Source organism: Heterodontus francisci, chromosome 8, assembly GCF_036365525.1.
Source record: "Heterodontus francisci isolate sHetFra1 chromosome 8, sHetFra1.hap1, whole genome shotgun sequence".
NCBI classification, from domain to species: domain Eukaryota; kingdom Metazoa; phylum Chordata; class Chondrichthyes; order Heterodontiformes; family Heterodontidae; genus Heterodontus; species Heterodontus francisci.
The window spans coordinates 31,014,924-31,037,181 of NC_090378.1; the positions used below are offsets into that span (position 1 = coordinate 31,014,924).

The 22,258-nt window shown below is 43.9% G+C and overlaps 1 protein-coding gene across 1 annotated transcript in view; it reads right to left on the reverse strand.

Moving 5' to 3' along the window:
* Nucleotides 1-13,406: 13,406 nt before the first annotated feature.
* LOC137373187 (KICSTOR complex protein SZT2-like) overlaps nucleotides 13,407-22,258 on the reverse strand; it is a 28,785-nt gene continuing 19,933 nt past the window's right edge. The window contains exons 9-13 of the mRNA XM_068038043.1: nucleotides 19,184-19,265; nucleotides 18,694-18,811; nucleotides 18,589-18,610; nucleotides 18,374-18,493; nucleotides 13,407-13,535 (exon numbers count right to left, since the gene is read on the reverse strand). Coding sequence (XP_067894144.1) covers nucleotides 13,407-13,535; nucleotides 18,374-18,493; nucleotides 18,589-18,610; nucleotides 18,694-18,811; nucleotides 19,184-19,265 — 471 coding nt within the window. The remainder of the gene's footprint in view (nucleotides 13,536-18,373; nucleotides 18,494-18,588; nucleotides 18,611-18,693; nucleotides 18,812-19,183; nucleotides 19,266-22,258) is intronic.

A 22,258-nucleotide genomic window follows, 5' to 3' on the forward strand; every position in this document is an offset into this window, starting at 1 on the left:
GGAGTCACCTCTTTGAGACAAACCACATAAAATGAATAGCAGGGAAGCCCTGCCCTCATCGATACAATTTCTAAGGCTAATGAGCTTACACTTTGCCACTTGAAGGGCTGAAGAATTTGAGGTGAAGTTTCCTAAAATAAATGTCCTTTTGGAGAACATATATTAAAATTATGTTATGAGTCACTAACATAAAATTAATAAATCATTGAAAAATGTCTTCATATAAGATCTGATTGTTAAGGTGGCTTGACATATTCCTAATTTTCTCCAGAACTATCTTTGGCCAACTGCAGTTTAACAGCATTCAGAACTATGTAGTGCTATTATTTTATTGTGCACTAAGTACAGGTATCATTAGTTGCAGGCATCACAATCCTCGGGATCTGCAAAGAAGCATATAGGTACCGAGATCTTGTGGGCACATCTTCAAGGCATGAATGTTGTATTGTTGACAGGATAAGAAAATTGTTTGAACAAAATTATTTTAACCCAATTCTAATCTGTAGACCTGAGAATATCAATGGCCGTACCTATCAGATTCATATTGAATATTGAACTCTAGCTTGTTCCTGACCAAATCTATTATCGGAGGCGGTCATGTCAATCAATGATGTAGCAAAGGATACTCCTCCTGTAGCTGCCTAATCAAAGCACACCTTGTTTATGTCTCACCTCACTCCAAAGCTTCTTATCATGTGTCCACTCATGCCTTGCTGAATGTTGGTGCCCTCCGATTGAACCGTGTAGCATCAATTTGTGTAAATCATAAAAAATGTTGTGTTGCGAATTAAACTAAATGTGTAGTCTTGTGGTAGAGAACCAAAGATACCAATATCTGGCTAAAAGGTTATTAGAAATAAAACAATATACATGGTGCTTGATAGTCAGTGCACCAGCTGTGTGAGAAGTTCCATGAGTGACCTTTCCTATAAACCCTGTGTGTGCTACTGCTATAATTAAGAGTACTGCTGACATTAGTTCAATAAGCAACTTTGACTATAGAGAAGCCCAGGCCTGCTGGGACAGTATAGGTCAGCCACATACTTAACAGTTTTTGTTAATTAGACCAATGCAGGGTACTAATAAAAGGCCCAATTAACAGGTCACGCCAAATCATATTACAAGGTACTGTTCTAATTAACTTTCTGGGGCCTAACAAATGTCCACTTGGTGTTGCAGCTTGACAATGTGAGCTGTTTCTCCATTTTTAATAATATCTTAATTTCAAAGGCAAAAAGCATTTCAGAGTGCACTTAGACCTCTGTTAAGTATTTATCTTTCCTGCTTTAATGATCTACCAAATTCAAGCCTCTGTTACATTTTCACTATCAAATAATCAGTGACCATTGTAGCAAGTCAAAATTGAAAGTTGATTGAACAGTAGTCTAAAGCAATTATAGCCTAGATTTTGCAGTGCTAATGACAGGGAAACTATCAGCATTCACTGTCATTACTTCATTGAAACTGACAGCAACTTCTGGAGTCTGCACATGTGCAGAATAATGTGAATATCCAGAGGCTGCTATCAGTCATTCCGTGCTTCACCAGAAGGTGCACTGTTGAGGCACTCCTAGACTCCAATCAATGGAAATCAATTGAATTGATAAGAATTTCCACTCTTACACTGTTAGTCTAGCTTCAAAAACCATTGAAAAAGTTACACCTTGTTGAGTGAGGTTTAATTGTAATTATTAACAGTGTACTAGCTGCAAAATTACAGCTAAACACCCTCACTGGCCCTGAAAAGCTTATTTTGTATTTGTGGAATGTCAGATCCTGGTCACAACACTTCAGGAAGGATGTAAGGGTCCTTCAGAGGGTGCAGAGGAGATTTACCAGAACGGTTTCAGGGATGGAGGATTTTAGTTACAACATTAGGTTGGAAAAGCTGGGTTTGTTCTCCTTAGAACAAAGGAGATTGTGGGGAGATTTAATAGAAGTGTACAAGATTATGAGAGGCTTAGATAAGTTAGACAAGGAAAAACTGCTACTTCCATTAACAAATGGTACAAGGACTTGGGAACACAGTTCGAAAGTTTTGGGCAAAAAATGCAGGGGGAATATGAGGAAGCATTTTTTTACGCAGCGGGTGGTAAGGACCTGGAACTCGCTGCCCACAAGAGTGGTGGAAGTGGAGACAATCAATGACTTCAAGAAAAGGTCGGATGGCCACCTGAGAGAAATAGACTTGCAGGGCTATGGTGATCAAGTGGGTGTTGTGGGACTGACTGCATAGCTCCGTGGAGATCTGGCATGGACTTGATGAGCCAAATGGCCTCCTCCTGTGCTGTAAATGAATCTCTGGCCGGAATTTTACGTTAGGCAGGAGGCCCCACCCAACAGGTTGAAAAGTCGAGGGCGAGCCTGTCTCCGTCAGGGCTGGGGAGCCAGACTGGAATTTTCCGCTCCCCAGGCCCTTAATTGGTCTTGGGATTGGTCAGGAAGTCCCGCCTAATGGAGCTGCCGGCCAATCAGCAGTCTGGCAGCTCTTAGTCCTAGCAGCGCCACCGGGAGGGTTGCCACTGCTGGGACTACGCCCAGCCATCGGAGGCAAGAGGAAGGACGGCCTGGTTTTGCCAGGTCGGGTTCTTGGGGGCCTTTGCTGTCCAGCCACCGAAGGTAAAATACCCACGGTGGTGGGAGGAGGCAGTTAATTGGCCACTTAAGGGCCTTGATTGGCCTGGGATGGACGGACTGTTTCTCATCGCCGCCACCCCGCATAAAATTGCAGCAGGGATGGGAGGAGGTCAGGAATGGACCCCCTCACCTCCTACTCAATTTTACGCACCCCCACCCCTCCTTCCCCCTTCATCAGCCTGCTTATTGTGGGGGGGGGGGGAGGGTGGCGTAAGATTCCGGCCTATCGCTCTAATTTCTCCATAATAATAAAAAAATTCCATACATATTTTTAAAAATGTTTCTTTTTTTAAAGTTTGTTTATCTTTATTTTAGTTTTTATCTTAATGATTTATTTTGCTATCAGATAATTTAAATTAAAAGTGAAGGATATTAAGTGCCTTTAACTTCCTGATTTACATGTATGTGCAGCATGATTGGCTGCTTATCTTGTATGTTGACATCACTGCTGCTGCACACCAAGACAGCCCCTTGACTTAGTGCTCGATTTAAACTGCCGCCAGGAAAGGGGAAAACCACGCCATAGAGAAGGCCGGATCTTTGGAGGGCAGCTTTCTTCGAGGTCAGCAGGAAGCACCATTGCTTCACTGGGCCAACATAATTATTTTCTCGCCATGATATAACTACCTTTGTCCATGAACTTAAAGGGACATCATATCACATCAATAATTGATGTCTGCATTACAGCTACCACATTGAAAAGACATAGCCTGGGACTACAGTTGCTGATATACAAATACTTAAAGCACTTGGATCATATAATCCTGTTCACTATTTCAATGGAGTAGTTAAGTGTTTTAAATTATAATCACGATGAAAGGAATTTGATATACATATGTTAGCAGTTTGTACAATAGTATCACTGGCAGCAATTTCTAGCCTACTGTCTTTATTTTTAGCATTCATGTGGTGTCAGTATGTACAATCTCTGCTTTTGCATGGATATCCTTCAACCCAAAAATGGGCTCGAACAGACTTTCTACATCTGTTCCTGTTTATGTAGTGTTGATGACTGTGTTTCCTCCAAAACAAATCTCAACCTGAACAGTCAGTTCGCCTCAAGAAATGATAGACTCTTTTTTCTTTTATTTGAGGCTTGGCCATCTGCTTAGAATGTGGTTTTTCATCTTTTGAGAGGTTTGATCTTTTCATAGAAGCAACAGCAACTGTAAATTTTGGGTGGCACAGTGGCGCAGTGGTTAGCACCGCAGCCTCACAGCTCCGGGGACCCGGGTTCGATTTTGGGTACTGCCTGTGCGGAGTTTGCAAGTTCTCCCTGTGACCGTGTGGGTTTTCGCCGGGTGCTCCGGTTTCCTCCCACAGCCAAAGACTTGCAGGGGATAGGTAAATTGGCCATTGTAAATTGCCCCTAGTGTAGGTAGGTGGTAGGGAATATGGGATTACTGCAGGGTTAGTATAAATGGGTGGTTGTTGGTCGGCACAGACTCGGTGGGCCGAAGGGCCTGTTTCAGTGCTGTATCTCTAAAAAAAAACATGAGAAAAATATTTTAAACTACAGGGAAAGGGCGGGCTAATGGGACCAGCTGATTTGCTTTTGCAGAGAGCTGCCATGTTCACAAGGGACTGAATGGCCTCCTTCTATGCTGTAACCATTCTATGATTCCAGCACTCCTCAGGCCAACACATCTGGCATTTCCACCCATTCCTCTCTCTCAGCGCTTCCTGCCATCCTTATCTGAACAGCTGCCATTGCCACCTTCATCTTATTTCCATCTGACACCCATCCCTCACAGTCACCCTCTATGAATTTTGTCCATCCGATTTCTCAAAACATTCCATTTCTCACACATAACTCTCTGCTTTCTGTCTTTGCAGAAGAGAGCACACAACGCCAGGGAGAGACAGAGAACGAGGGTGGCCCTTCAGTAATCGTCACCCTGACTGCTGTGGAGGAGCAGGCCATGGAGATCAGCAGAGTGGTGGAGTGCATGGTGATTGGAAATGGAGAGATGGGGGTTTCCCAGATGCCTGGAGACAGAATTAGATATTGCATAGCCTCATGGCACACTACACTCACTCATGTTGAATTGATTTCACCAGTATGATCATCTGCACAATGATGACTTGAACCCTTTCCCCTTGACAGTTCTAATTCATGTCATTCATCTCCCGCAGGTCTTTCAAACATAATGCAGGAACTGGTGCAGGGAGGCCAAGGAATCCTCACAGGAGGTCACACACTCAGAGGAAGCACTGGCACAAGATTCGTGTGCACAATCCACCAGCTCAGGTACACACAACTTGGAGGGGCCTCCAAGGCAGGTAACTACGTTTTCACATGGTGAGCCACATATCACAAGTGAGCAGAGGAAAGTGTTGGAGATAGGTACAGGAGTGAAGAGTCCCCACCGGAGGGTGCAGGACACTTCAATCTCTGCTCAGCTCGGTGCAGATGCTGAGCCCTGGAGGTTGTCCATGAGGACTATTCTGGAGAAGCAGCAGAAAATGAGTCGCTTTCTGTCAGCATTTTCACAGGTATCGCACACCATCTGAGACAGATTAAAGGAGTATTGTGATGTCTCAGGCCTTTGTGCTGATTTTCACCTCCATGGAAAGAGTGGCCAGCTGCATGGAGCATCAGACGTGACAGGCAACCGAATGCATGCTGGCCATCACCAATGGCCGGCATACTCAGTCTGCCAGTTTAAATAGGATGGAGGAATGACTTGGCTTGGCCGCTCAGCATCTCACTGAAGTGCAGCAAAGTTCTTTCAAGCTCTTGGCTAGCAGCGGGGCCATAGGAGGGCAGATGGAGAAAGGACACATGGAAGTTGGAACTCTGCTCTCCCATCTCCCACCACCCTTAGTCAGAACCCTACATGCTGCCTTGTCTCCTGATGGCTAAGTCTGTCCCTGCACAGGTGCAGGTGGAGTAATCTTTGGCGGGACCTTTACGGGCCCCAAAACCCAGAAGATATCAGTCATCAGCATCTGAACAGTCAGAGCAGGGCAACGAGCAGCCTGTCTTTAGCTCTGCTGAAGCCACAGTGGTAGCACCACATAAAAGTATTAGGAAAAGGAAGAGAAAAACTTTGTAGTTTCACAAGGGAAATCACTTGGGTGTTTACAAGTATGTCATCATGTTAATTATATTGTAAATGTAAATAAGCTATAAACATTATTTCAAGTCTCCATTGTCCAGTCATCCCATTGTTACCTCTTGGCTGACTAATGGCCATCAGCCTTGAGGAAAATGATATGACTAGAGTAGAAGACAAGCAATGGGTGTCAGTGAAATGGAAGGATTATTGACTGTGGGAATGCTTTGTGTTGGGGAGGTCAGGCAGTGGGTTCAGCATTGATGTGCCATATGGCTTCACAGACTCAGATTAACTGATTTGTGAGTCTGACACTGGCATCTCTGGCTGTTAAGTGAGTGGCTGCAGGGTCCCTGGCCATATCCTCTTCCGAGGATACAGAGTGGTCATCATCTTCCTGCTCCTACAGTTCCAGTCCTCTCTATGCAGCACTATGTTATGCAAGACACAGCAGATCACTACCATTCTGGACACCATTCCTGGTGCACACTAAAGGGTGCCCCCAGTTCTGTCCAAGTACTTGGGTCACATCTTCAGCAAACTGATGGCTTACTCTATGACAATTCTTGTGCTCATGTGGCTCCAGTCGCACCTTTCCAGTTCATCAGTTGGAGAGCTTCTCACAGGTGTTATCAGCTATGCCCTTGTCTCCAAGAAGCCATCCGATGATTCTGTTTGGAGATGTGAAGATCTGTGGGAGATGTGACTGGTGCAGAATGAAGGCATTATGGAGGTCCTAGGATGTCTTGCACAGACATGCGTGAATACCTTCCAGTGGTCACATATCAGCTGAACATTGATGGAGTGAAAATCCTTTTGATTGGTGAATACTCCTGGTTAATCTGAAGGCGCCTTAAGTGCCACATGTGTGCAGTCTGTGACTCTCCGGACCTGCGGGAATCCAACCATTGCAACAATTCCAAGAGCCCTCTTGTTCTGACTGGCCTCATCTGTAGCAAAATGGACATGAGCGGTGGCTCTGGCAAACATGGCATTCGTCACCTGGGAGAAGCACTTGTGCACAGAAGATTATGAATTTCTGCAGATGCCACCAGCAGATCCCTGGAAGGAGCTGGAAGTGAAGAAATTCAGGGCTGTGATAACTTTGACGGCCACTGGGGATACATGTCCACCTGGACCACTTGGAAGGAGGTCTTGTTCCAGGAGGCTGCAGATGTTAACAGCAGCCTGCCATGAAAGTCTGAGCCTCCTGAGGCACCGTTGCTCAGTCATGTTGAGAAAACCGACCCTGGGTTGGGGGCATCGCTTCCTGTGAGCTGGGGCTCTGTGTTCATCCCCCAGTGGCAGCTGGCTGAGGAGCAGGCAGCTGCTGCTGCTGTTGCTCCTGCTGATCCTGCTGCTCTTGGTGTTGCTCCTGTTGCTGTTGGTGTTGCTGCTGCTGCTGCTGCTGGTGTTGCTGGTGCTGCTCCTGCTGCTGTTGGTGTTGCTCCTGCTGCTGCTGGTGTTGCTCCTGTTGCTATTGGTGCTGCTACTGTTGCTGGTGGTGTTGCTGGTGCTGCTCTGCCTGCAGTTTTCCTGCGGCTTTCAGGATTCAGTTTAAGCCAACAAGGGTGACTTGTCCGTGACTACAAAAAACCACTATGGATACAGGTAGATGTTGGTTATAAGTGTAGCAGATTTATTAAATAGTTTATATTCAGTGCAAAGAAGTAATACTTAGCAAAGACAATAGTCACAGTCTGTTCCTTAGAACCTTGGCAGTAGCCCTCCGAGTGACTGTGGCGCGGTTGCTCTTTCTCTTACTGTGTTCTGTTGACTGAAGATTCTCTTTCTTCCTCTGGCTTTTTCGTGCTGCTTCTCATGCTCAATAGCTGTTCTTTTATACACTTTTTGGCCATCAGACCACCTTGTAGTTTGCCTATTGGTTGGTCCAGGTCCTGTGATGTCAGTTACTACCCTACTCTAATTGGGGCTTAATTGATAAAACATTTTGCCAATAATTGAGATGAACATCTATGAAGAGCTCTATTCATCATGGTTGTTATCTCCATGGACAGTATGAATTTTTACAGGAATTGATTCTTTTTTAGCCAAGCTATTGAATGTTATCAGGGTCACAATACTTTTTCTGCTGACTTTGTGTTACAGTGACTTTACAAAATCCTACTGACACTGAACTTTCTTAAAGGCTTAAGACTAAGTTTTTAAATTTAATATTTTTAAAGACCATTCTTTCTAGCATGATTCTTAATTCATTAATTACAACTCAATCAAGTTCCATTGGTTCTCAATGGGTTACTACTTAATACATTAATCTAATTATTACAGTTGCTGATACAAGACAAAAATTACTTCTTTGGTCGCGTGCTAGTATTAAGATGGTTTACATGACCTTGTTAGTTATTACAGAGGATACAATGTGAAAATGGTTAAGTTAAGCTAACATTTAGCTATCCAAACGTACTTACAACTCCCCGGTTTGTGGTTGAAATATATGACAATATATTGATCCCTCACTACTTTTATTAACTATTACTTTCTTTTAGACAAAAGAACTGGGTTCCAGCTCAATTCTGTGCGCTTCGGCAGTCTTGAGGGAAGATTTCTCAAGTAACAGAGGACGACTATTATTATTACACTTTTGACCACTGCTTGTGCCAATATGAACAGAATAGCAATAGTTCTGAGCCAGGGATGTTGATTTGCATTCATAACTGTTTCCCACCTATGTCTATTTCCCAGATTTTCAATTCCTTTCTCTCTTCGTTCATTATCTTTTTGCATCATAAACAACTGCTTTTGGGATGTTACAGTATTTTAATTCTGGATTTTAAATCTAACGATACGGGGGTTCTGGGGTGTCTGAACTGAATTATTGCCTTCAATGCTTCCTCCTGTATTCCAAAGTCGACTCTGATTTCAGTGATGTTATGCTTAGGTACAGGAAACATGATATAATTCCCTATCTGGGTGATCTTTGTGGGTTTGAAACAATGCACCAAGCAATGATCTATCTTACAATATCCCCACCTTGAGGGCAAGGCATTAATGCCGACCCCTCAAATTAAATTCTTTTGCACTTTGAACTTCCATATTTACTCATTTCCAAGAGATTTTGTGCTGTGATCATGTTTAACTGTGATCGTATCCGGCACACCAGGTGCTTCGAGTAGCAAGTGTGCAGCAGTAAGCATATTAGCAACAATAACTGGGTTATAACCAATATGTGTGAAATTATTCTAATCCCTACCCTGGAATTTCCTTAGCTATAGCTTTATTTCCTTGCTCTGGCGTGGAATAATGGTGTTGGAAGGCGTTCACTTGACTTATTAATGTTATCAAGGCTATAGGTAGTTCAGAGATGTCATACCCAAATTTAGTGACACAATGCTCAAGGTTTATGTTCAAGCCATCTTTTGCTCATAAGACCTGTTGGTCAGACATAGCAATGGCGAAGAAGGTTTCTCCCCTTATCACTGTGGTTTTGGTAGGTGTAATACAGTAGGTCCCAGGTTTGATTGAACATTTAAGTGACCCATGATGGTAATAGAGTTCTAAGGTGGCAAAACAGTACTTTCGTTCTTGTACATAGGCTGTTCTAGTTCTCACATCTGATGGACCTGTAACTTCCAAAGTACAGTTCAGCCCCTTCTCATTCCAACTGAAACCCCAGTTGTCTCTTGAATGATCATATAAATCATTTGGGCAAATGAGGGCATCCTTGCTTGTTCTGCATCCCTGTAGACTTGGTTCTTTCCAAGTTAGTTCTTCTAGCCAGATTAACTATTGTCAGGAATCGACTAATGACATTTTCCCTCACAACTCATATGTTTTCCACTCTAAACAGATAATTAGGCATAGTTTGATTCATAAGACTTGGGATGTGTACTATTAGTCCCAATAGCTTCTGGTTCCCCACCTTGTGGCATTTGTGCTTGACTGGGTGAACCTCAATCAAACTCCTAATTTTACAGAATTCTGCATCGTCCTGATAACGGGATAGTCCTAATAAATGTCTATTTGTTACCCAAGTGGGAAGACGTCCTTCACTGATAACTTCTAGGTTGTCCCTGAACTGTTCTACCAACTGTACATGATGCATACATCATTATGAGCCGCCTGGTTAGAGACTTTTCTGTCCTTTTGGATAAGGTCATTAATCTTTTTTGCATGATTTTCTATCTCGTGTATAATGTCTCGTAGGTGTACAACCATTATCTGATCCTCTCTCAGCTCTTCATGTTCTATGCTAAGCTCTTTACTGAGTATATTTTTCAATTTCTCCCACACCATTTGTAACTGTATCTGTAAAGCTGCCAAATCCATAGAGTTAATCATTGGGGTGGCTTTATTAAAATCAGTGAATGCAGCATTTATCAAGCCTCTCCTTCGCCTACTTCTTGTTTGACTCATTTCACTTCTAGTATTTCTAGTATTGTTCTCATCCGAGGTCCAAGGTAGAGGTGCTCCCACGATGCGGTGAAGGCTGACAGCTGGGAAGTGCAGATCAAAGTCAAAAAAGTCCAAGTTAGCAGAAATGACCCCCAAAGTATTGGGAAACACCTCCAAAGCAGTGAAAGCACTCTCTCAGAACAAGTCCTGTAAGCAAAAACTTTCACTGAGGCGAGGAAGCAGCAGTCCTGGTTCAGTATTTAAAGACTTTCCAGCCTGTCAATTTCACAGCCCCCAGTGTACCTTGTTGAGCCTGGTGAGTTTCAGGCAGCTCTGGAAATCCATGCATTGGCAGTTAAGGCCAGAATCCAATGTTATATCTTCATTCAATTGCCACTTTATATATTGTGATATAGTCAGCCTCATGGGAATTTTCTGTGCACCTCCAAACAGTTAAATGCGGAAATGAGCAGGATCATGTTGGGTTTCCGACATGCTGGCATTTTTTGATGTTGTAATCCCCCAACAGACTCTCGACCATTCATTGGAAACAGTCGCGGCCACCACGACCACACCCAACCCCCACCTCTCCAAATCTGCTAACTATTTTCACAAAGAGTCAGTTGATGGGTTTAACTGCCTACTACTATAACTGATTTTAAAATGTTGGAAAGAGGCGGAAAGTGTTATGGACACTATAATGTCACTTCTGTCAGGTACTTGAAGACACATTATAAAGACCAAAGAATGAGTCAGAAATGTTGCCATGCCCAGTAAAGGCATGTCCTATTCATAACTTTAAACCTGACTGTATTCGGCAGTGAATCTTTTGGATCTGAATTTTCTTCTTTAAATGAACACAATGGACATTAAAATACTGAATAAGGTGGCTGCCGAGGGTCAGGTGACTTTTGGAATTTTGACCCAGACTCAAAGTATCTCAAGCCCCCGGAAAGTTCCTAATTGAATGACCATGGCTGGAGTGCCTCCCTTGAATGGACATACTAAGAAAAAACCATTTGTGGTTTTCAGGGTGAACATGTGAATAAAAATAATCCTCTTTATTTAAACCCACGAAAAGCATGCTGCTGGTTATTCAAATTGACAATGCACTCAGGGGTTACGAAAGCGCACTGATTACAGACAGTAAAGGGAAGGGAACTGGGGTTCAGTTCTCTCTCAATTCTGTCTGTAACAAATGGCTTCAAAATGGCAGAAGAATTAATAGGACGTGAATGAGGGGAGAAAACTAAAGTATGAATTGTTGTTGTACATTTGTTGCTCTTTGTGCAGACTTGACCATTCATTGGAAACAATAGTGGCCCCTTAGAAATAGTTGCAAATAATAACTATGGGCAGAATTTAGTGAGGCCAGCAGGAGCGGGAATGGAGGCATGGGTGGGCGAAGAATAGGGCTGGATGCACTCGCCCAGAAAACAGACATGGTTCGGATTTTGTCAGCGGCGGGAAAGCTCTAAGGCGGCATCACTGCCCTGACGTGGCAGGACTGCAATTTAAGTTGGTGAACAGTTCATTTTATTACATTTGCATTGAGCTGATAGCAATTCAATGGAGGATTTGGAACTAAGTCAATGGTGGGCAGGGATCACGTGCCTTCCGATCCCTGGCCTTTGAAAGGTGGTGACACCGAGGTGAGGCCACAGTGACGCCATGGGAAGGCAAGCAAGTGGATAGAGGAAGGGAGGGGAGCGGAGGCCATTGTTGGCCTGCAGTGCTGGGCACTCTGCACGGGTATGCTCAGTCTTGAGTGACAGGGTTAGGTGGCCTTAGTATCGGGTGTGGACTCTCTGCAAGGGTGGGCACTGAGGGGCATTAGTGTACATTTCGAGGGGAGTAGCAAAGGCAAAGTTGCCAAGGCAAGTTTGTCTGTGCAACGATAGCATTCTGGAGGGCTACTGACCAGCTGGAATGGGTCTCATACACCCCGTCTTTGTGGACACCCGTGAAGCAATGCTGCGGTTCCGACAGAGGGAGGGTCGGAGACAGCTGCACCTGCACATGAATCTCCAAGAGGAGAGTGGCAGCGGGCAGCCATGCCAAGAAGGGCCCACTTGCACCAGAGATGGCAGCGGACTCACCTCAGCTACCTCCAAACGTCTGAGTGGCAGTGTCAGTGAAGATTGCGGCTCTCCAGGCAGGCCGTCTGCGCCATGCTGCAGGATGAGTTGCGACCTATGAGCTTCAGTGGACACCCTATGCTCGTGGCCCTGAAGATCACCATGGCACTTAACATTTACGAGTCTGGCTCTTTCCAGGGATCAACCAGGGACATATGTAGGGTCTCCCAGGCAGCAGTCCACCACTGAATCAAGGAGATGACCAATGCGCTGTTCAAGAAGGTTGGCGACTATAAGCTCCTGAACCGAGCATGACAGTCAGGCCGAGAGGGCCATCAGCTTCGGAGCCATCGCTGGATTCCTCCAGGTGCAACGTATAATAGATTGCACACATGTGGCCATCAAGGCCCCAACTGATTGGCCAGCCACCTTCATCAACAGGAAAGGTCTCCATTCCATCAATGTTCAACTGGTCTGCAACCACTGAAACTGTTTCCTTCAGGTGTGTGCCCACTACCGGGAAACAGCCATGACGACTACATACTTCAACAGTCCCAGGTGCCTCAGATTTTCAGGCTCCCTACTCGCCTTCAGGGATGGATTCTCGGGGATAAGGACTACCCATTGAAGACTTGGCTACTGACGCCTGTGAGGAACCCGAAGAATGCAGCGGAGGAGAGATATAACACTTGCCACAGCTCCACTAGAGTGACCAATGAACAGGCCATTGGGCTACAGAAGATGAGATTCCGGTGCCTGGATTGATCCGGTGGAGCCCTACAGTATGCCCCACTGAGGGTCTCGTGTATTGTGGTGGTCTGATTTGCTCTGCGCAATCTAGAACTGCAGAGGGGAGAGGCTTTGCATGAAGAGGACATGAGCGATCGCCAATTTTCAACCAATGAGGAGGCTAATCAGCAGGCAGCACTGGATATTGAACCCCTTGCACCGGAGGTCAGGCACATTGAGAGACACGCAAGAGAGGCAAGAGATAATCTCACACTTACCTGCTTCCTGCCACTGTGATGGTCTCTCAAAGTGAACTCAATAAAGACTACCTTCACTATATTCAGTCTGTTGCCTCCTTTCTATCTCAAGTCCATGCCTAGCGTCCAGCTTCACCACTCGCATTGGCACATCTGAGACACTTACCAAACATGACCTGTGCCTACAATGACAACCAATGAGACAGCAAGGGTGAACACAGCAGCTCACAATTCAGGCATGAACGAATAAGCATTTCACAACAATTAATGTGAACTATATGAATGACAAAGGTTTATAAAACAATATAAATGGCAAATGGAAAACACTCATGAATCCCCAAGTGTATCTTGGTGCTTTTCTTAATACAAGTGTTTCTATAAAGTGTGATCCCTGTGATAGCAGCTGGTTTGGAAGCAGGCTGCTGATCAAAGAACAAAGAACAAAGAACAGAACAGCACAGGAACAGGCCATTCGGCACTCCAAGCCTGCGCCGATCTTGATGCCTGCCTAAACTAAAACCTTCTGCACTTCCGGGGACCGTATCCCTCTATTCCCATCCTATCCATGTACTTGTCAAGATGCATCTTAAATGTTGCTATCGTACCTGCTTCCACCACCTCCCCCGGCAGCAAGTTCCAGGCACTCACCACCCTCTGTGTAAAGAACTTGCCTCGCACACCCCCTCTAAACTTTGCCCCTCTCACCTTAAACCTATGTCCTCTAGTAACTGACTCTTCCACCCTGTGAAAAAGCTTCTGACTATCCACTCTGTCCATGCCGCCCATCACTTTGTAAACCTTTATCATGTCGCCCCTCCACCTCCGTTGTTCCAGTGAAAACAATCCAAGTTTATCCAAACTCTCTTCATAGCTAATGTCCTCCAGACCAGGCAACATCCTGGTAAACCTCTTCTGTACCCTCTCTAAAGCCTCCATGTCCTTCTGGTAGTGTGGCGACCAGAATTGCACGCAATATTCTAAGCGTGGCCTGACTAAAGTTCTGTACAGCTGCAGCATGACTTGCCAATTTTTATACTCTATGCCCCAACCAATGAAGGCAAGCATGCCGTATGCCTTCTTGACTACCTTATCCACCTGCGTTGCCACTTTCAGTGACCTATGGACCTGTATGCCCAGATCTCTCTGCCTGTCAATTCTCCTAAGGGTTCTGCCATTTACTGTATACATCCCACCTGCATTAGACCTTCCAAAATGCATTACCTCACATTTGTTTGGATTAAACTCCATCTGCCATTTCTCCGCCCAAGTCTCCAACCGATCTATATCCTGCTGTATCCTCTGACAATCCTCATCACTATCCGCAACTCCTCCAACCTTTGTGTCGTCCGCAAACTTACTAATCAGACCAGCTACATTTTCCTCCAAATCATTTATATATACTACAAACAGCAAAAGTCCCAGCACTGATCCCTGCGGAACACCACTAGTCACATCCCTCCATTCAGAAAAGCACCCTTCCACTGCTACCCTCTGTCTTCTATGACCGAGCCAGTTCTGTATCCATCTTGCCAGCTCACCTCTGATCCCGTGTGACTTCACCTTTTGTACCAGTCTGCCATGAGGGACCTTGTCAAAGGCTTTACTGAAGTCCATATAGATAACATCCACTGCCCTTCCTTTATCAATCATCTTCGTCACTTCCTCAAAAAACTCAATCAAATTAGTGAGACACCACCTCCCCTTCACAAAACCATGCTGCCTCTCGCTAATAAGTTCATTTGTTTCCAAATGGGAGTAAATCCTGTCCCGAAGAATCCTCTCTAATAATTTCCCTACCACTGACGTAAGGCTCACCGGGCTATAATTTCCTGGATTATGCTTGCTACCCTTCTTAAACAAAGGAACAACATTGGCTATTCTCCAGTCCTCTGGGACCTCACCTGTAGCAGATGAGGATGCAAAGATTTCTGTCAAGGCCCCAGCAATTTCTTCCCTTGCCTCCCTCAGTATTCTGGGGTAGATCCCATCAGGCCTGAGGACTTATCTACCTTAATGCCTTGCAAGACACCCAACACCTCCTCCTTTTTGATAATGAGATGACTGAGACTATCTACACTCCTTTCCCTAGGCTCATCATCCACCAAGTCCTTCTCTTTGGTGAATACTGATGCAAAGTATTCATTTAGTACCTCGCCCATTTCCTCTGGCTCCACACACAGATTCCCTTCTCTCTCCATGAGTGGGCCAACCCTTTCCCTAGTTACCCTCTTGCCCTTTATATATGTATAAAAAGCCTTGGGATTTTCCTTCATCCTGTTTGCCAATGACTTTTCATGACTCCTTTTAGCCCTCCTGACTCCTTGCTGAAGTTCCTTCCTACTGTCTTTATATTCCTCAAGGGCTTTATCTGTTCCTAGCCTTCCAGCCCTTACAAATGCTTCCTTTTTCTTTTTGACTAGGCTCATAATATCCCGCGTTATCCAAGGTTCCCGAAACTTGCCAAACTCATCCTTCTTCCTCACAGGAACATGCCGGTCCTGGATTCTAATCAACTGACGTTTGAAAGATTCCCACATGTCAGATGTTGATTTGCCCTCAAACAGCCGCCCCCAATCTAAATTCTTCAGTTCCTGCCTAATATTGTTATAATTAGCCTTCCCCCAATTTAGCACCTTCACTCGAGGACTGCTCTTATCCTTATCCACAAGTACCTTAAAACTTATGGAATTATGCTCATTGTTCCTATCATGTCACAAATCAGCATTGCTTTTCATCCTAAATTCCTTCCAACAGTGTCACATCGCTCTCCGTATTTCCCTACAGTAGTACTACTTTCCTTTTATTTCCTTTCTTCCACAGCACTTCTGATTCCTCATATGACAGCATTGGTTTTCCTTGTTATGTTTCTCCTCCACCCCAGCTGTAATTACACTTGACCTTTCCTCCCGATGCCCACAAAAGTATTAGTTCCCTTATAACCCTCATTTTCTGCAGCACCGTGACTTATTTCGGACTCCCCAATGATTGCCAGCAGTAACTCTTTCACACCTGCTTTGCTTCCCTTCGTGCCAAACAATTTCAACTTCACCTGCTGATTTCCACCTGTGGTAGTGTTGCTTTACCTTGTCTGATGTAGATCCCCACACCTCTCATGTATTTTGACAGCACAAATTCTTATTCTCTCTCTTCATGCATTACTGTTCTATTTCTCCCCTCCACAGCAGCACCATTTCACCTTCCAATCCCATACCCTAAAGCAGCACCACACCTACGGCAGGATCGATTTCATTCCCCTCCTCTATGTTATATATATTTTCCATCCCCATCATCGCTCCCTCTCCATTATAGTGCCACAGTCATTATCCAATAGAACCAACTTTGGATTTCACAATGTGACATTGTCCTTTCAAGCTTGGGATCAAATCCAGTCAAGACTAGGAAGATGAAAGTCTGCTCTGGCTGAAGGTCCTCTGTGAAATCTAATTAGGCCATATTCTCCCTTCTAGTGGGTGTGAGCCAATCAGTACCCTAACTTTGATCAGAGACATCCAACACAGTGCAAGAAATAAGAGATTTGCATTGGTGCAGTAGTGCATACTCCTTCAAAACTGCAGCAAAGGGAGCTGGCCATACTATACTCAACCTGGAAATGTTTGATGCTGACATGGAGTGACAATTTGATAAAGCCTTACTCAGCAAAAGATTAATTTCCTCTTTAAAAAAATATTCAAAGTTTTGTTTAAAATCTTAATATTTTACTTTTCTCAATTCCTACTTTGATAGAGGCTGTGGCCTGCTTTGAAGATATATAATAGAGCTGTTGTTGGATTGTAAAGCATTTCAGTATGAAACAGAGCTCCAATGCAGCTCCATCATATCTCTTCCCTTTTGCAACCCTTGATTCAACTAGCTGAATTATTAACCCCTATAAATATTGGTTCTATTAAAATTGCTCACTGCATGTGCAGTTCTTCTTTCTTCAAATGCAATAGAACCTCCACATACAAGCAGAGGACACTGTTCTATTGAACATCAATGTATATCTTGGACTCCTATGCCACTCAAGATTTCCATCCTCACTTTGGAACACACCTTGAATTCCTTCCAACCAGAAGTAAAATTTTAAGATCTAGCAGTTCCACCACAATAGCTGGGAAGGAACTTCACTTGTGGGGACTGTATTGTGTTCAAAGAATAAGGAAGAATACACTTATAGTAAAGTAAGTTAACACTTTTCTTTGATCACTGATATCCACAAACAAATAGGAGTATACCAAAGCATTTGAACTATCTGAAGATGATAGACTATCGTAACAGTGTCTCTACTTTAATAATGCTTTTGTTGTTTTCCTTTTCTCCCTTAATCTTTTGGATTTAAAACCCGACATTAGGATCTCCTAATTATTATTTGCCAATTTATCTAATCTTCATTTTACTCTTTTTCAACCTTGATGGTATCCTACACTATAAGGCTTAACACTTCATTTTTGTTTTTCAATAAATACAATGCAATGCAAAAGGTCAAAATGATGTCCTTGAACTTAAACAAGTCTTATTTCCAGAAACACCATGGGGTAAAAATCTGTTTGTGCCAAATAAAATCTGTCCCTTGGTGTTCCTGAGAATAAGCTCCGTTTAAGTTGAAAGATATTAAACAGGAGCGAACAATCGAATTTCTAGGTCCAAGACTAGTTTTTCTGCCTAAAAGTACTGTTGTCTTTGCTTGTTGGATCCTAATAAGGAGCTTTTTCTGGATGGGATCCTGGAAATCATGCCAGGAATGGCTAATTCTGCTTATGATCATTACATGTAGCCTTTACTTGGCTCCAAAGCAGCCTTCTGCATTTAAAGAGCTAATAACTTGTTCAGAAACCTGAAATAAGATCCTGAATCAGGTAAAGCTGCATAGGAGTGCTTTAAGAAGAAATTCCAGTAGTTGGCTCTCTGGTAATTGTGCTGTGCGCACAATGTTGGCCAGTTTGGGTTATAATCCTGGCATCTTTAGTATGTAGCTACCTGCTCAAATTGTCTCTTGCAAATAGGTTTCAACCAGTGCCCAATAGGATGCTACAAATATATTTGGAATGCTTCTTAATTATATTCTCACCTACCCAAGAAGTCCAAATATTTGGACTATTTTCTAGTCATACTGTCATCCATTGCATGTGACACTGCCTATATTGTTTGAACTTGAACACCAATGAGGATCCTGCAGTGGTTTGAATAAACACTCCTTTGTTAACAGTCTATACAGAGTCCCTGTTGGGTGTTAATGCTACCAACGCCACCTACATGTTACTTTAACATTACCAGCCAAAGATCCTGATGTGCCGATCATCTGCCCAGAACCAGAGTTACTAAAATCTAGACCTGCTGATGAGTTCTTAAGTTTACCAGCTTTCTTACTGATGCTTACTAACTAGAAGAAAAGATATTAATGACTTCTCCCAGATATAAAAGCTGGTATAGTCTACCATGTAGTTAGTAAATCTTTGGGTGGCAAGTAATCCTGACCTTTAGACACTTCCTGAGCGACCTGGAGCCAGAAGAATGTTTTAAGAATGCAGTAATATTGCACAACCTCATCATCGGGCTCATATTGAACCGAATGAGATCAACCTCTTATACTGATATTGGAACAAGATCACATTATTAGAGGTCATGTAATGGCTGGAAGACAATGAAAATAGATCCATCGCAGAGAAGAATCCATTGCGTTCAATACAAGTTTCTAATCCTAGCATGAATCAGATGCCAAACCACATGAAAACAGCAAACTTTACAATTCTTGCAAAACTGCAGAAAATAATATTGCTACACATCTAATTTTCAAGAGCTAAACAAAAACTGGGCTAAGAAATTTGATATATTCTAATCACAGTGAGTGTGTGCCAGAATGAAGCTAGATATACAACAGAGAAGAATGACCTTAAGTTTGCATTAAGATTTATAGAGACAGCAGCCTTACCCTATACCAATGGCAGAATATCCCATCTTAAAGATTAATGAATGATGAAAGTATTCTTTTTACGAAAACAAATGGAGGCAGAGTGCCATATTATAAAACTGATGCACATTTGAACATCTGCAGTAAAGAAAATTTTGTTACCTTTCCCACCAGTTCCTTGACCACCAGGTTTATTGTAGAGGTAGATATCTGCATCAGATACACTTTTCCCATGAGTGTAATGCTGTAAAAAGATAAAACAGTTAATTTCACAACAAAGACTATCAATACATCATCAAAACCAATCACAAATCAGTTTATCATAAAACATTTAACTAATCCAATCTCTAGTACAATTTTCAGATAAAAAGAATGGCACCTGCACACATGGGCTGAATATTATGACCCCCCCCCCCCCCCGAGACGGGCATGGAGGTGGGAGGGCCCACAGTATTGCAATGGGAGGCAGAGGCCCGTTGCCTCCCTATCGCAACGCAATTTTGTCGGGGACAGGATAGGCCGCGACGGCCTACCCGACCAGAGGCCAAATGACGCCCTTAAGCGGCCTATTAATGGTCGCTTAAGGGCCTTTTCCAGCCACCGCTGGAATTTAAATGAGTAAAACAAGGCAAGCTCCCTGCAGGCTTGGGGAATCTGGGGTCCCTCCTATGTGGGCAATTTGTGGCCACGGAGGGCCCCCAGCCAGGAAAACCTGCACCTCCCTGAACCACCCTCCCCTGTACTAAACTCCCACCAACCCCTCCCACCAGCCACTCTTGTCAGGGCCTGCCCATCTGGCCCCAGTAACCCAACCTCACTCACCTTGGATCCGGGCTCCAGCAGTGGTCCTGGGCCCAGGGCCTCTCGCAGTACTTGCAATGGCCACCGCTCCCAGTGGCGCTGCCAATACAGCTGAGCTGCTGGCCTTGTGATTGGCCAGCAGGTCTTGGAGGTGGGAATTCCCCATCTTTAAAGGGTCAGCGATCCCGGCGCAGGCTGTAAATTGGCCCGGCAGCGTAGAATAGCTCCGATTGGTGCTCCAGCTGGCCAAGGCTAGATTCCCTCCACGTTGTCGGCCTATCACCAGGAGCCCTGCTGTGGCACAAAAGCCAGCCAATACAGTGCATACTGGATAAAAGTGTGCAATTTACTCAGAACCTCATACTATGACTGGTGTGATGGCATCTATACATGCATGAGTATACACTAAATAAAAGTGAACAATTCGCCAATATTTGGAATTCTACGCTTTGCATCATCTCCTGCAGCTGCAGAGTGAACAATGAGCAAACTTAATTTCACTTCATAAACAGATATTTGATAAAATAACGAACAGGTATTCATGTACATAACACCCGGCATCTAATTCTGGTAACCATTCTTTAGGAAGGATGTGAGGGCCCTTGAGAGGGTGCAGAGATTTACAAGAATGATTCCAGGGATGGGGGATTTTAGTTACAAGTTTAGTTTAGAAAAACTGGGGTTGTTCTCCCTGAAACAAAGAAGATTGAGGGGAGATTTCATAGAAATGTACAAGATTATGACAAGCTTAAATGTTATTCAAGGAAAACTATTCCCATTGACTAATGATACAAGGACTAAGGGACATAGATTGAAGGTTTTGGGCAAAAGATGCAGGGGGAATATGAGGAAGAACTTTTTTATGCAGTGGGTGGTAATGATCTGGAACTCGCTGCCCACAAGGGTGGTGGCAGCAGAGAAAATCAATGATTTCAAAAGGAAATTGGATGGTCATTTGAAGGAAACAGACTTGCAGGGCTACAGGAATCAAATGGGGAAGTGGGACTGACTGAATAGCTCCATGGAGAGCCAGCATGGAGTCACTGGGCCGAATGGCCTCCTATTGTGCCGTAAATGACTAATGACCTCAGGTAGATACAACCTTAAAATTATGATATATCTCCTATACAATACAGGTACCTTTGCCAGCATTGGCAGAGGCTCATCTCCCATTGGACAAGGCAGTCTTGTTTTTGTGTGCGCTCAGAACTGGACACCAAAATCAAGCTTTTCCCTCCCAGTTAATTCTGTTTATGATGTGGGGTTTTCAGTGAATTGTAATAATTAGCAGAATATTAAAATTCAAACCATTATCCCACATCTGTCCCTTGTTTGATTTTGTGCTTAGTAAAACGTTACAATCTTAGTTATGCTTAAGAGTCTGCTGTAAAATGTGACATACAAATTACAAACACCTAAGCCAGCCGATTAGAAACCAGACAGTTCATGAGCACCAGACACACAACAGAAAAGCTTTAGACCCCATAGCTACAAAGCTGCAGGCAGCCAGAAATAGAATCATAGACAATTACAGCGCACAAGGTGGTCATTGGGCCCGCTATGACCATGCGGGTATCTGTAAGCTACTCAGCTAGTCCAGATCCCCACCTTTTCCCCGTAGCCCTGCAAATATTTTCTCTTCAGATGATTTCAAAGGAAATTGGATAATTAACAATTGAATCTGTCTCCACTATACTCTCAGGCAGTGCATTCCAGATCCTAACCACTCGCTGCGTAAAACGTGATTTTCCTCATGTTGCCTCTGGCTGTTTGCTAAAATCCTTAAATCGGTGTCCTCTGGTTCTCGACCCCTCTGGCAACAGGAACAGTTCCTCTCTATCTACTCTGTCCAGACCCCTCATGATTTTGAACACCTCTATCAAATCTCCTCTCAACATTCTCTTCTCTAAGAAGGGCAGTCCCAGCCAATCTATCTCATAACTGAAGTCTCTCATCCAGGGAGCTAATCTCGTAAATCTTTTCTGCACCCTCTCAATGCCTTCATATCCTTCCTAAAGTGTGGTGCCCAGCATTGGACACAATACTCCAGTTGAGGCTGAGCCAGTGTTTTATAAAGGTTCACCATACCTTCCTTGCTTTATGCTATGCCTCCTTTTACAAAGCTCAGGATCCCGTATGCCTTATTAACCACTTTCTCAACCTGCTCTGCCACCTTCAACAATTTGTGTACAACCCCACCCCCCCAAGGGCACTCTGTTCCTGCACCCCCTTTATTTTATATTGCCTCTTCTCATTCTTCATACCAAAATGTATCACTTCATACTTCTCTGCATTAAATTTCATCTGCCACTTGTCCACCCATTCCACCAGCTTGTCCATGTCCTCTTGAACTCTATCACTATTCTCCTCTCAGTTCACAATACTTCCAAGTTTTGTGTCATTGCAAATTTTGAAATTGTGCCCTGCACTCCCCAG